At 36.5% G+C, this 14884-nt stretch overlaps 1 protein-coding gene across 1 annotated transcript; it reads left to right on the top strand.

Moving 5' to 3' along the window:
* Positions 1–3689: 3689 nt before the first annotated feature.
* On the top strand, positions 3690–13268 carry LOC106072047 (uncharacterized). The gene is made up of 4 exons (XM_013232313.2): positions 3690–3831; positions 8387–8634; positions 10878–11113; positions 12844–13268. Exons 2-4 carry the CDS (start codon positions 8440–8442, stop codon positions 13076–13078), a joined length of 666 nt encoding a protein of 221 aa, XP_013087767.2. The 5' UTR covers positions 3690–3831; positions 8387–8439; the 3' UTR covers positions 13079–13268.
* Positions 13269–14884: the final 1616 nt, after the last annotated feature.

Here is a 14884-nt window from a genome sequence, read left to right as displayed (position 1 = left end):
AATGCTACAGCTATATATGCATTGTGTAAGTATAGTAGATTATTCCTGCAAAGGGCCCAACCTAGCCGGGCCTTATATGTAATCAGTATTCCAGAGCATTGATCGAGTTTATGGAAAAAAATATTTTGTTCAGCTTGGAGCACAATGAAGGAAGATATATATATATATATATATATCATGGGCGTAGCCAGGATTTTTTTCGGGGGGGGGGGGGTTAGGGGGGGATTTTTCTCTCCCCCCCTCGCCCCTCCCCCCCCCTCGCGAAAAAAAATATTTGTATATATGTATGTGTGTGTGTGTTCATAATCTTTATTACATTCTGACCCTTCATTCTTTTGGAACACGTTTATTGTGCCCTAGAATAGGTTCTTCCTTGAGTTAGTGAAAAATTGTTGACTCCCCGCCATTGCCAGCAAGGGGCTCTGGGGGAGCTCTAGGAGCTCACCCTAGAGCGGGGCGGAGCCCCGCCGCCAAGCACTATTTCTGGCATAGAATGTCAACAAAATGCATATTCTGAGGTATCTACAGTGCATTTTCCTGCTATTAAAAAGTCTTATTTCAAAAATGTATGTGCTATTTTTACTGACTAAGACCCTGCCTCTTCCCACCTGCTCCGAGGACCTCCATGAATGTGTGGCGCCAAGTAGTACTAGGATGTCATCGCAACTCTTCTTATGTGTAATTTATTTTGTCGGAGAACATGTCCCGCAAACCTCATGCGACGCTCTGTCACAATATTACTAAGGGGTCGACTCCCAGTTCGGCATATGATTTCCTTGATTTAGACCCGATCTCAATAACTAACTCCTAAAATCTGTCTTAGCCATCTTTGTTGAGCCACATTTAGTGTTTTTAATTTCGGCAGATGACTATTCACTGCAGTTTATTAATGGAGCCCCGCCACTGGTAGAAATGTAACCTCTCTTGGATACCTTCTTGGAATTGGGTGACTGTAGGTTGCTTTAGATCAGGAATTAATGTTTTATCGTCAAAATCATCTGTTAGAGGTTTTAAACTAAAAATCTCAGGACTTTGTTGTAGTTTTTTAAATTCAAAACCCCAATTTAGCTACGATCATAGAATTTTGTAACTGTAGTTTGCTTTAGAGTAATATTAAAGATAGAGGTTTTCCACCTCAAAACGCACTGTAGGGGGATTTTAAATTCAAAACCATCTGGAGGAAAGGAGTTTAAACTCAAAACCCCCAATTCGCTTAGCTACGCTCAAATAATTTTAGTGTGTAATTTGCTTTTTTTTATATTGAAGAGGTATTTTTTAGCATCAAACCCTTGTAAAGGGGGATAGGAACTCAAAACCCCTTTTGGCAACGCTCATAGCATTTTGAGTGCGTAATTTGCTTTTTTTTTTACATTGATGATGTATTTTTTAACTTCAAACCACGCTGGCGGGGGGTTTAAACTCAAAACCCATATGGCTACGCTCTTAGATTTTAGAGTGTGTAATTTGCTTTTTTTTTTTTTTTGAAGATGTATTTTTTAGCTTCAAACTCCACTGGAGGGGAGTTTAAACTTAAAACTGAGTCAAAACCCATTTAGCTACGCTCATAACATTTTGAGTGCATAATTTGCTTTTTTTTCCATATTGAAGAGGGGGTCTATCGTAAATTTTGGAGGGGGTTTTAAAATCAAAATCTTCCTTTTTGTTTTATAGAAGAAAGGGATTTAACTGGAAAAACCCCTGGTAGGGGGGTTTCAAACTCAAAACCCCTGTTAGGGGTATTAAACTCAAACCCCCCTGGTAGGGGTTTTAAACTCTAAACCCCCTGGTAGTGGTTTTAAACTCAAAACCCCTTTAGCTGTGCTGGGGCAAGTGATGGTTTAGTATTAAAATCTCACCTAAAATTAACAAAATCAAAGCAAAAAAACATGTCACTAAAGTCCGTCTCCCCCCCCCCCCCGTGGTAGGGGGTTTCAAACTCAAAATCCATGGTAGGGGTTTTAAACTCAAAACCCCTTTGGCTGCGCTGGGGCAAGTGATGGTTTAGTATTAAAATCTTACCTAAAATAAAGAAAATTAAAGCAAAAAATCAGTCCCTTAAGTCCCTCTCCCCCCCCCCCCTCCCGAGGGGGGGATTTCATTTCGGGGGGGGGGGGGTTGAACCCCAACCATATCAGTATTGCTCTAAGACTAAACAGAAGGCGACTAAAAGCGATGCTAGACTTAGCCAGGGAATTTCCTAAATTATAACTTATATTAACTCCACGTCAGACAAAGATTTAAACTGCATTAGATGTGGCAATGTGGCAACATTTACAGACTAGGGCACAGTAGGATTGTGACAGCCATGTTGTTGTTGTTTTTCTCTTTAATTTTACGGTGATTGTTGAAGTCGAAGATAATGTCTTATTTTATTTTCAAATGTGTTGTATCCGTAGTTCTTGTATGGGAACATACAAGTTGATGTTCTAGTCTAGTAGAACCTTGAAACAAGAACATTTGTCCTAGCATATGGAATGAGAAATGTGCCTTTTTCTTTTTGTCTTTCTGATTATTTTATTAGGTTTTGTATTTGAACATTATGGTTCAGTGTTTTGTGGATAATTGCTACTTTAATTTTAAGTGTTTCTGAATTTAGTGATTTTACTAAAGGTGTTACTCTAGTCAAATGTGAACATTCGATTGTTGTGAATCTTACTGCTCTATTTTGTGTCTGTTCCAGTTTCTTAATGATCGCTAAGATCCTATCACGTATCTGGACCAGTTGTGAAAGAGGGAGGGAAGAAGGGGGTATCTCGTCGAATGTTCACATGATCGTTTTTTTAAAGCAAAAAAAAATGTTTACTCAGAGCTTAAAGGGACTAATTCATCTGTCAAGTACGATTTTTTCCCTTGTTTAAGATGCCAAACAAATAAATTAATAACCAATAGATACTCAACTAATTGGTTAATGTTTTATGTGGGAGACTTCCAGTTCAGCATAGGAATTCCTTGTTTGAGATCTCTGTAGCTGACTCCTAAAATCCGTCTTAGCTATTTCTGTTGAGCCACGTTTAGTCTTTTGTCAATTGTCTTTTCTCCATGTATCGCATGCATGCGTGGCTGTTGGGATGAGTATTGTGTTAAGTAGGTGTCTTTTTATCTCAAGCCAAATAGCTTGCCTTGTCCGAGTAGGTCGCTTTCTTTGGAAAATGCTCCCTGCCTTTTCTATTCAGCACGCTAAGTCATGGTTGGTGTCTCCATCGTTTGCTATGATGCTGCCAAGGGATGTGAACTTGTCCAATTCTTCAAACTCTAAGTCTGACGGGGGGACCATTTGTCTTATATCCCATTCGCACAATTTTAGTATAATTCAAGTTTAAGCGGAGGCCAATTTTAGATGCCTGATGCCTCTCTATATAGGCTCTCATTTCTTGTATACATTTATTTGTAGACCCGAGTAGTGCAACATCATCGGCGAAGTCCAAATCTGTCATTCGATTCTGTTCACGTCAAGGATAGATGGCTTACAAAGATAAAATCAAATCATGGCGCCAGATTAACGTAACCATGGCTCTCGTGACCCCAGCCCATTCACTGGGCCTTAACAAACCCGGACATGTAAATCATTTTACAAATATTTTTTAGTCACAGAATCAAATTTTCTAAAATTAAGTTGGAAACATTGAGGTTCACTTTAGCGTCCTTGACACGGTCTTGTTTACCTCTAAAAATCTGTATTAAAATGAGGCTTTTGCTGCTTGTTCATCATTTTATGTTTCGATTTGTTTTGTGCATTTCTGATCGACTTTTTAAATAGCAATTATTAAAATATTTTGTCCTCTAAACAACTTCCGTTTTAAAATCGTGACGTGATCTTGAGAAAGATGTAATGTAAGTACATTTACAATCTAGAATCTAGAAAATTACTATAAGCTATTCTATAAAAAGAAACAATTATCTGCCTCTTGATGATTAGCGTTTTGTTGTTTTAACGCTCAACGCATCAAATTGTTATAGAATAAGACAATGTATAAAGTAACTCGTTGAGTTTCTTAAAAAATGCAAGAACTTTAAGAACGTAATCATCCATAATCATAATGTTAAATCATGATCGTGTATCATACACACATATTAATAATTCTTAATGAATGTCATCGATGTGCATAATGTATCGGGAACTACCGGTATATGAAATACACAACTTTAAAAAATAGTTAAAGTTTATGAAAATAACCGTATAAATCCTTAAACACTTCTTTGCCTTTTATTAAAACATTGGTATAGATAGACTATAGTTATTTGAACATTCATGAAGTTCGTTGATGTACTCTGTATATTTTAAAATGTTTGTGAATTTAAAATCTTTTTAAAATAGAGGAGCATCAGCAATGGATATATAGGAGGACATGGTCATTCTCCTCTTTGTTGTTCAACCACCACGTGACTTAGCTTAAAGTAGGTCAGAAATCCGAAACAACCCCATTGGCACAGATTGACTATTATTTTGGTTCTTAATCTTATTGTTAAGCTTTTAGTACTAGATTTGTTAATATGAGTGTAGATCTATATTTTGTGCGTGTGTATTTTACAACATTGATTGCTGAACTACGAGATCTACTATGCTGGGCAACAAGGGCTGTGTTATCCAGGAAAACGACAAATGCAAGCTCGCAAAAATATTTCACTAGACAAACACATTGTATCCATTTTAATAATAAATTTGCTCTGACGAATTTCTTTGTGACCTTATAATGGTAACCTGTAACATATTGGTATTATATGTACATTTGCACACTAGCGCGTCAGTGCAACACCGCTTGTGTTTACGTAATAAATGGAGTTCCTAATATGTCTTCCCTCTTAAACACTAGTTTGTTATTTGTGCAACACAAATATTCTACATAACCGATTGTCAGTCTCATCTTTCGAGAGGATGTACATCTAGATGCAATAGACTCTGTCTCCAGGTTGGATGCTGCGGGTAAAAAGATAAATGTGTCAAAGATAATACACTTTCATAAGATAATGAGCCAACTGGGCATTTTTACAAAGCTTTTCTCAACTCATTCTGTCTGGTGCAAATTTTGAATACGTTGTTTCTCCCACACCCATTCTCGTATCAAGTGGAAACTTTACACAATTATAGACGTTACTTAACAAAACATTAATCAGTAAAAAAAAAAAAAACAACCAATAGTCAATTAATTATTTATTTTGTGAGATACCAAAAAAAAAAAAAGGAATGAAATCCTTCTGTATAAAGAAATATGGCTAAATATGTGGATTTTATCCTTTTAGATAATTGTACACGTTATTTATCCCACACCTATTCTCGGGTCAAGTGGAAACATTTTACAATTAGTTAATGTACCTAACGAAATATAAATCAATATAAAAATTAATTATTGGTAATGGATTATTTTGTTTAATATCGAAAAAGGAAAATAAATAATACATTATTGAGAGATGTAGTAGCTAATGAGGAGTTCCCCCTTAAACCGCTCTTTCTTAAAAACTATTTTTATATTTAGCTTCTTTTTAAATCATTGACTAAGATCCAAAAAATCGTAACATTTAGAGCTCATTCCCAGCCAAAAGCTTAACGCATCTTTGTGGATCAAATGAATAAATAAATAAATAAATAAACAAGTTAAATTGAAAAATAAAATATTCATGAAGTCGCTCACTTCTATGCATAAATTATATTGAATAAATCGTAACTGTACGTAAGTTAATCCTCTGGTCTTGCTATCTTGCATGTTGTCAAGAATACTGTAGGGAGGGTCTAAACCAGGGGTTCTCAACTTGTGGGTCGCGACCACCTTGGGGGTCGATTGACGATTTGCCAGTGGTCGCCTAAGACCATCGAAAATATGGATGGTTATTGTCTATTCTTCTTTTGCTGTATGTGTGTGTGTGTGTGTGGGGGGTCGCGGCAGAGTGGGGGATTGTAAAAAGGGGTAGCCGAGCATAAAAGGTTGAGAACCGCTGCTAAACGGATGAGGGGGAATGGGAGCTTGCGGTGTTTGAGCCCAGGGCCATGGATAACAATAGATAACTATACAATCTTATATTTAATTTAGCAGAGTGACTCGTATGTAGTATGTCGGCTTGAGACATGAGTTCTAATTCAGGTCGTTCCCCCTTTTTTAAAAAATATTATTTTAAAAAGCGATTACAGTGAAATTCACCCAGATATCCCATTCTTTCCTCCCCCACCCTTTTTTTTTTTACAATTTTCCCAACTGGTCCAGCTAAGTGATAGGCTCAAGGGTATTTCAAAAGTGTAAAGCATGAAATAGCGCTAAACAAAAAAACAATTGGTAAAAGTATTTCTAATCGCACAGATTTATTGTTGTTGGTCTAGATGGATTTAATTACATGCCCAATCCAAATTAATTGAAATAATTACACTGCGTACAATCTTTGTTTTATTAAAATGAAAGTACTTTTTATGTTTTTCTTGTTCTATTTTTACACTAAAGACATCAACTAGAAACTGATTACTTCTGCTTTGTTCTCATTATCCCGTTGGAGACATCAGATAACTAGTTTTATATCCTATTTGAACAGCACAATGATTTCCACTAGGACAAGTTTCGCTTGTCCCCATTATTAACTTCCAGATTCTGATGCTCCGTCTGTATACATTCGTACCCACTGGATGTTGGGATGATGTATTTTTAGTACTAACTATTAGGAACTGATTAAATCCAAGCATTGGGTGTAAATAACATCACAACATTTTTTTTTCTTTGGCGCATTTATAATCCCAGGCAGGGCCCTAGTTACTTAACTTGTTATCATGATAGTAAACTTAATTAACTACTAAGCTGTTATTAGTTACCTATGTTGACCATTATCCGTAAAAGTAAATATACATATATTCTTCAAAAATGTGCTATGAGACACTTATAAAGGAAAGGACCAAGTATCGTTGTTTATGAGAGAAGCCTAGTCAACCGTTCTAGATTAACCTGGCCCTGAAGTACATGCTTTGTATCACTGAAGCAGCGTGACACATCGAAATCACTTGTGACTAAACCCAACAATAAATCAACTTGAACGACTCATACAATTTAAAACGATATATGACCAAGGGCGTAGCCAGGATTTTTTTTATCGGCGAGGGTTGGGAGGATCCCCCCCCCCGTTTTTTTTTGGACCCCCCGCCAAATATATATATATATATATATATATATATATATATATATATATATATATATATATATATATATATATATATATATATATATCAATGTATGTGTAAATAGTTAATCTTTATTACATTCTGACCCTTCATTCTTTCGAAAGTTAGAATAGGTTCTTCCTGGAGTTATCAACAAAAAAAATAATTTATAAACACTTCGCCCTTGCCAGCAAGGGTGTTGTTGTTTTTTTTTTTGGGGGGGGGGGGGGTTGCTTTGAGTTACCCCAGTTCCGCCACCATGCTCTATTTCCGGTAATTAAAACAAAAACAAATGCATATTCTGAGGTATCTTGAGTGCGTTATACTTGTGTTAAAAATTTGTAGTTCAAAATCCTTATCTGTTTTTCTAACTTACTTAGCACTTAAATCCTCCCGCGCCTTTAAGCGCATTGGGCAGAAAGCTGTCTCACAAAAATCTGTCACTGGCAATGTCTGAAGCCTCTTCCCACCTGGTGTCCATTTCTCTGAGGTCCTCCATGAAAGTGAGGCGCAAGTCTAGTTGGTTTAGTTATTAAATTGCTTGTAATATGCAACAACAGTATTTCAGTTGCGTAGCGAGGTGGATTTCAAGGGAGCTACTAAAAAAAGAACATTTTTCGTAAAATTTGAATTCTTGTTTTGACACATTTTAGGCAGGGGAATATACATGTATAATAATTTAAAACAACAATTAATAAGTAGTTTTTCATATGATCGCTTGAACTGCAGTGCGGCACTATGCTCATAGGACACTTAACTAAAAGGAAAACAAATTTTAAGGAAATGTTTTTGTTTTTCCTTGAGGCTTCGAATAAAAGATTGACCCTTTACAAAACAATTAGATCATTATATGACATCAGTTAGGCCAGGTTCACATCTAATTTTACCTCCACTTTCACCTATCCCTTAGTCTGCTGGATCGTTGGGGCACAACACAAGACCTGTCAACCTTCTTTCTCCATTCTTCTTTGTCAATTGCCTTTGATAGAATTTTATTCTGATATTCTTTCTGAAAATATTGAAACCTGCCTTTTGTACCTGCCTGGGTGGACCACCTTGGGGGCCAATTTTGAGTTTGTGTTTCCACACAAACTGTCTTTGTAACCTTGTTTTCAAATGGATTTGAAAATGCACTTACATATTCCGTTTGTAGAGTACAGGATCTTTAAAAGTTTGATAATTCTTGTAATGAATCTAATAAATGAACTTTATATGATTTATATGCTAACACACAATAAACTAATATTTCGTATCCAGTCCATTTAGTTTGACAAGGTTATCTGTTGCTTGAAACTAGGACTACTTGTATCATGTCTAAAGTTCAAGAGAAGATTCAAACGGCCAAAAATCTAGAGGAAGTAGATTCCTTCAAGAAACAGGCTTGGAAGGATTATGACCGGCTGTACGCTGAGTTGGAGTTCACATGCCAACGAGCGGCCATGATGCACCAGCATGAAGCCTCAAGATATGATAGGAAAAGTTATTACATAGAAAGTGCTGCCGAGGTAGGAAACGAAGTAGAGGTCATTTTTTTGCTGGTTACGTTCAACTAAATAATATAGCTATGATATTCGTATACATAGGCAATGTCATTTCTAAGACAGACTCTTAAGTAGTGACCATTTATTTCCCTATGAATTTTGAGTTTATAGGTGGACCGTGGATGCTGGCACAATTTGTTTACTCTGAATTGTGAGTTCAGAATTTCATTTTCCTGGCGTCTTCAACTTACTTAATGTCCTAGTCAGAAAAGCGCAGATCAAATAAACAAAGATCGAGGCAGTGGAGCATGTAGACATAGTGTACATGATCGTAAGATCATACGCGTCTCTTATCTTATCTTATCATATATAATACAGACGTTACTTCAAAAAAAGAAGATGATTACGTCCTACGCGTCATGCATTCAGTCATGCATATTAACCAATGACTTAAATTCTGCCAAGTCACTGGTTTCCCTGGCTAGCTCAGGCAACCCATTCCATGCTCTAATAGCACTAGGGAAGAAGGAGTATTTGTACAAATTTGTCCTAGCATATGGGACGAGGAATGTGCCTTTATCTTTGTGTCTTTCTGAGTATTTTATTTAATTTTGTTTTTGTATTTGAAGATTATGGTTCAGTGTTTTATGTATAATTGCTACTTTACTTTTGAGTCTTCTGTCCTGAAGGCTTTCTAAATTTAGTGATTTTACTAAAGGTGTTACTCAAGTCAAATGTGAATATTCGTTTGTTATGAATCTCACTGCTCTATTTTGTGTCTGTTCCAGTTTCTTAATGTTTTCTTGAGTTGAGGGGTCCCAAACGGAGGATGCATATTCTATTATTGGCCTAACCAAGGTTAAATAACATTTTAGTGTTATGTTCTTATTTGATTTATAGAAATTTCTTTTAATAAACCCTAATGTTTGATTTTTTGATAGCTTCATCAATATGGGGATTCCATGACAGTTTTTCATTTATTATAACACCTACGTATTTTGCGTTTTTAGTCTGTGTTACTGGTGTACCATGAATAAGATAAGTGGAATTAATTTGTTTTAGTTTTTTTGTTACTCTTAATAACTGCCATTTTTTCTGGGTGGAAAAACATGCTCCAATTTGTTTCCCATTTCTGTAATTCATCTAATTCTCTTTGTAAAATTTCTGTATCTTGTGTTGTTTTTATTGTTCTATATATTATGCAATCGTCTGCGAATAATGTGACTTTTGTCAGCAAGACGTCTGGTAGCAGGACTGCTTTGTTCACAACAACAACGATAACAAAGCAAAAGCAAGTCACTCGGATAAATTTGACCATTCTGGTGTAAGAAAGACGAGAAGAATCGCATCGAGGAAGACGTTTTGAAATATCTTCTTTAAAAGAAAGATTTCAATGGTTCTTGTTGCAGAAGGCTATCGCTAATACAGTATGAACGATTCTGCTAAGAAGATGAAACGACTCCTTTAATTTAATATTTTACTTCTAAAACATTAATATTAACGTCGTTTTACTTGATTATATGGATTTATAACTGCAGTGCAAATACAATTTTTTGTGTCCTGTTTTTTTTTCTTTTGGTCAAACTGTTACGCCCCTTCCTCTCTACGGAGTTCAAGTCACAGTTTGAGAAACGCTGGTCTAAAACAATATGTTGATCTTTGCGATGCTTTTTGCTGTGCAAACAGCTCCTTTACTTCCTGGAACACTGCAAAAAAGGTTCTAATAGAAAGTCTAGGTTTTAGTTGTTGTTTTTTTTCAATTTATTCTAAACTCAAAAAATCGATGGCTGTCTGGTCGCGAGGTATGCGCTCTGGTCCCAGGTTCAAACCCTGCCAATAAAGAAGTGTTATAATATAGATTTAGAATCATAAAGATGTGCTGCTCTTCATAGTTTTTGTTTTATTTATGGGTATACAAACTGACTGTACTGACCATCTAGTTGGTCTAGTTATTAAATTAGTATATGCAGTATACCAAATTGAAGTGCCCCTTCTTTCCTAGTACCATTAGAGCATGGAATAGGTTGCCTGAATGATAATGGCTAAATCAGTAACGTCTATGTTTTTTACGATAAATTTATCATATCTTATAGATTAGAGAAGATAGGATAAAGAGAAGATAATTACGTCCTACGCATTTCATGTGTCAACCTAGTCATGAATATTAATCAGCGACTTAAAACTAAGTCATTGTTGTTGTTTTTCTGGCTGATTCAGGAACTTTGTTGTATACTTAAGTTATCTTTATACCTGCCTTTTCTTTTTAGATTGTAGGAGGAAGCTCAGTAGTTAGTGGAGTTGTTGGGGTACTTAAAAACAAAATGAACCTGTTAACAAGTAGGACGGGTTTAGCTGCTGTAGTGGGGCTACCTTTAGCTACTGGTCTGGAGTTCCTGGGCAAAGGCAAAGGAACTGCGTTACCAACGTTACACGACAAGGCGGAGAAACATAAGAATTCAGCTGCTGGGTGGCAACGTTTGGCAAGACTGACACAGTCCTACAGGTTGGTGTGACACTCTTCATAGGTCACGTTCTTAATTGCATCGTGAACTAATTACATGTGTCATTATTCTGTAAATGTGATCAACATATGTCTTGTGTAAGAACATGTTTTTGACCCAGAACCTATAGAGCTGTGTGTGTATGTGTGTCCGTAAGCATTCTTTAATGTAAACTTAAGCGTTGCTGTTAGCTCTAAAGTTGTCCTGATTAATCATAGTGTGCATGTAGGTCAGTGCAAGCCTTACAAATTGCGGGGTCCATTTTAATGAATGCTCGCGAGTCCCTTCCCCTACATTTCAAAAAATAATATCCACTTTTACTATTAATGAAAGCATTATATCAACATTTAGTATAAAACATAAATAGGAAGTATTAAATGCAACTGGCGCTAGTGGTTTAATTAAGGCTGCATGAATCGTACGATACGCTAAATATGTTAACACTTTAAGTCCTACACCTTTTATAGCCTGTGTCAAGAGCCATGCCTGATAGGATACGCTAAATGTAAATTGCGTGGCACCGGCCATGCGCGGGGCCCAATTTGGAGCAATCGGTAAAATCTGCCTGAGGCCGGCCCTGCATGTAGTTTTCACAAGAATCTCTTATATTTCATTCAATATTGTCTCTCTTATTGCCTGGTGCACCCTCATTCCGGTCTTCCCTCCATTCTACACCCCACACCCTATCACTATCCTCTCACTGACTCTCTCTCTCTCTCTCTCTCTCTCTCTCTCTCTCTGACAGTGGCACACAGGAAGGGGGTGAAACTTCAACAGATTACTGTTACATGATGTCAGGGAGAGGTATGGTGAGAATGAATGTTAGTTTGATATTTTGGTATGATTGTTGTATCCCCTTGTTACGAATGCGAAGTGTTGCACGTGTTGTGAACTGAATGATTAAGTCTTCGTTGAATGTGCGAGAGAATGTGTTAGATAGTAAGGTCTTGCTCCCGGTCCAGGAAGGTTGGACGTTTACTTCCTGGACTGGTATTTATGCATTTATATATTTATAAGTTGATGGACTGGTGTTTTGTGTATTTCATAAGAGTGATATAATTGTGTGTTTTATTAAGTATTAAAGTATTATCGATATTCGTGAATATAAGGAGTTAGAGTTGATGTATATTAAATGTTCGTATTTGAGTTAAGCAAGTATTAAATTATAATTGAGTAACCAAGAAAGTACCAAGCAAGTATTATTTAATATTCAAGAAACCCCTAGTGAGCCAAGTTAAGTAACACAACAAGACAAGAGACAAGAGCAGCAGCTTTATATATATATATATATATATATATATATATAATTAAGAACCCTGACACATGAAAAATATGAAAAGTTATGCACGCTGGCTACTCATTCGTTGCTCAAGATTTCATTATTATTTGTTAACATGTTATACATCATTTTATAGACAATTTTTTCATTCGTTGCTCAAGATTTAATTATTATTTGTTAACATGTTATACATCATTTTATAGACAACTTCGATATTGTAATATCCTAAAAATTAGGGCCTATATATTCTAGAACTCGCTTTATTTGAAAAGTCTTGGAGCAAAGGTTTTTTTTTATACCTTATGTAATTCAATTTGTAGCCATTAAACTACATATGGATATAGTCACATATACAGAGTTATAACTGCTAGAGCTGTATCTACAAGTACAAAAAACAAAATTAATGTAAATACTATGTGTCTGTTGCATCTACTTTTTCTTCTATTTTTTAAGGATCTTAATGGACGACCCACGTTATGACGCTGTACAGTACGCCCAGTGGTACAAGGAACTCGTGGACACGCAGCAATCAATCGCTACCATCGTGGAAGTGCCTGACTCGATCGTGGAACTATTTGACGACCCCGTCGAGGTGATTAAACCACTCAGGAAAAATAAACGGCTCTTTCAGCGCTATATGAAACTGCAGGACAACAAGGACGAGGCTCATGAAGGAGGCGACGCATGAACCAGTTGGACTGATATCTTCCATAAATGAATAATTAAAAGCCATGTTTTTTTTTTCTGAAATGATTCAGTAATTGTTGAAGTTGAAGACAATGTTTTATTTTATTTTCAAATGTGTTCGTCTCCGTAGCTCTCGTAGGGGCACATAACGTTTTTTGTTTTTGATTTAGTAAAATCTTGAAACAAGAAAATCGGTCTCTTTGTATTCTATACCGCGTCTGTGTCTTTCTGAGTATTTTATTACGTTTTGGTTTTGTATTTGGCTCAGTGCTTTATGTATAATTGCTACTTTACTTTTAAGTCTTCTATCCTGAAAGGTTTCTAAATTGAGTGATGTTACTAAAGGTGTTACTCTGGTGACCTAGTCAAATGCGAATATTCGTTTGTTACCAATCTCACTGCTCTATTTTGTGTCTTCCAGTTTCCCAATAATCGCTATGATCCTATCACTTATCTAGACCAGTTGGGAACATGGTGGGGGTGGGGAAAGGATAGAAGAAACAAAAGAATATATAGGGTGGGGGGGAGGGATGTTATCGTATTTTTTAAAAAGCATTTACAACAAAAAATACATTAAAAAACAACAACTTATATTAAAGTGTAATTGTATCAATTAGTTTGGATCCGTCATGTATGTATATTAAACCTTGACAGACGTAATAAATCTGTGCGATTAGAATATTTTTTACCAATTGTTTTTGTTCAGCTTTTAGCTTTCTCAATGCGCTTTGATCCTATCACTTGTTAGGACCATTTGCGAAAGGGGGAGGGAAGAAGGGGGTATCTCATTGCATGTTTACATGATCGTTTTTTTTTTTTAAAGCAAAAAAAAAAAAAAAGTTCACTCAGGGCTTAGTACTCAAGGGGACTAATTCATCTGTCAAGTACAATTTCTTTCCCTTGTTCAAGATGCCAAACAAATTAACTAATAACCAATAGATACTCAACTAATTGGTTAATGTTTTATGTGGGAGACTTCCAGTTCGGCATAGGAATTCCTTGTTTGAGATCTCTGTAGCTGACTCCTAAAATCCGTCTTAGCCATTTTTGTTGAGCTATATTTAGTCTTTTGTCAATTGTCTTTTCTCCATGTCTCGCATGCATGCGTGGCTGTTGGGATGAGTATTGTGTTAAGTAGGTGTCTTTTTATCTCAAGCCAAATAGCTTGCCTTGTCCGAGTAGGTCGCTTTCTTTGGAAAATGCTCCCTGCCTTTTCTATTCAGCACGCTAAGTCATGGTTGGTGTCTCCATCATTTGTTATGATGCTGCCAAGGTAAGTAAACATGTCCAACTCCTCAAGCTTTGACTCGCCAAGTCTGACGGTGGCACCCTTTGCCTTATATCCCACACGCCAAATTTTAGTCTTATCCAAGTTTATGCGGAGGCCAAGTTTGGGTGCCTCTCTATCTAGGCTCTCCGTCATTTCTTGTATGCATTTATTTGTAGCCCCGAGTAGTGCAACGTCATCGGCGAAGTCTGTCATTCGGTTTTGTTCACGCTATGAAATACCAAAGGCAGTCTGGTTCATTGCTCTCCTCATTATGTAGTCGATGGCTAGGAGGAAAAGGAAGGGAGATAAGATGCACCCGTCTCACACCTGTCTCGATGCTTAAAAACTCTGTTGGTTCGTCCCGAGACATGACGTTAAACTGCGCTCCTCTTTCCTTAGCACTTTTGGAGCTCAAAAGTGCCCTACTTCTTTTCTATCATTGTGTCTGCCTCCTCTTTTCCTAAGTCTGCCTTCATTGATCATCACACTGTCTCCTTAACTTTAAATTCTCACTACGTCCTAGACCAGTCCGTTTGC

This window comes from Biomphalaria glabrata, chromosome 4 (assembly GCF_947242115.1).
Source record: "Biomphalaria glabrata chromosome 4, xgBioGlab47.1, whole genome shotgun sequence".
In the NCBI taxonomy this organism is placed as follows: Eukaryota; Metazoa; Mollusca; class Gastropoda; family Planorbidae; genus Biomphalaria; species Biomphalaria glabrata.
This window is presented reverse-complemented; position numbering and strand designations above follow the sequence as displayed.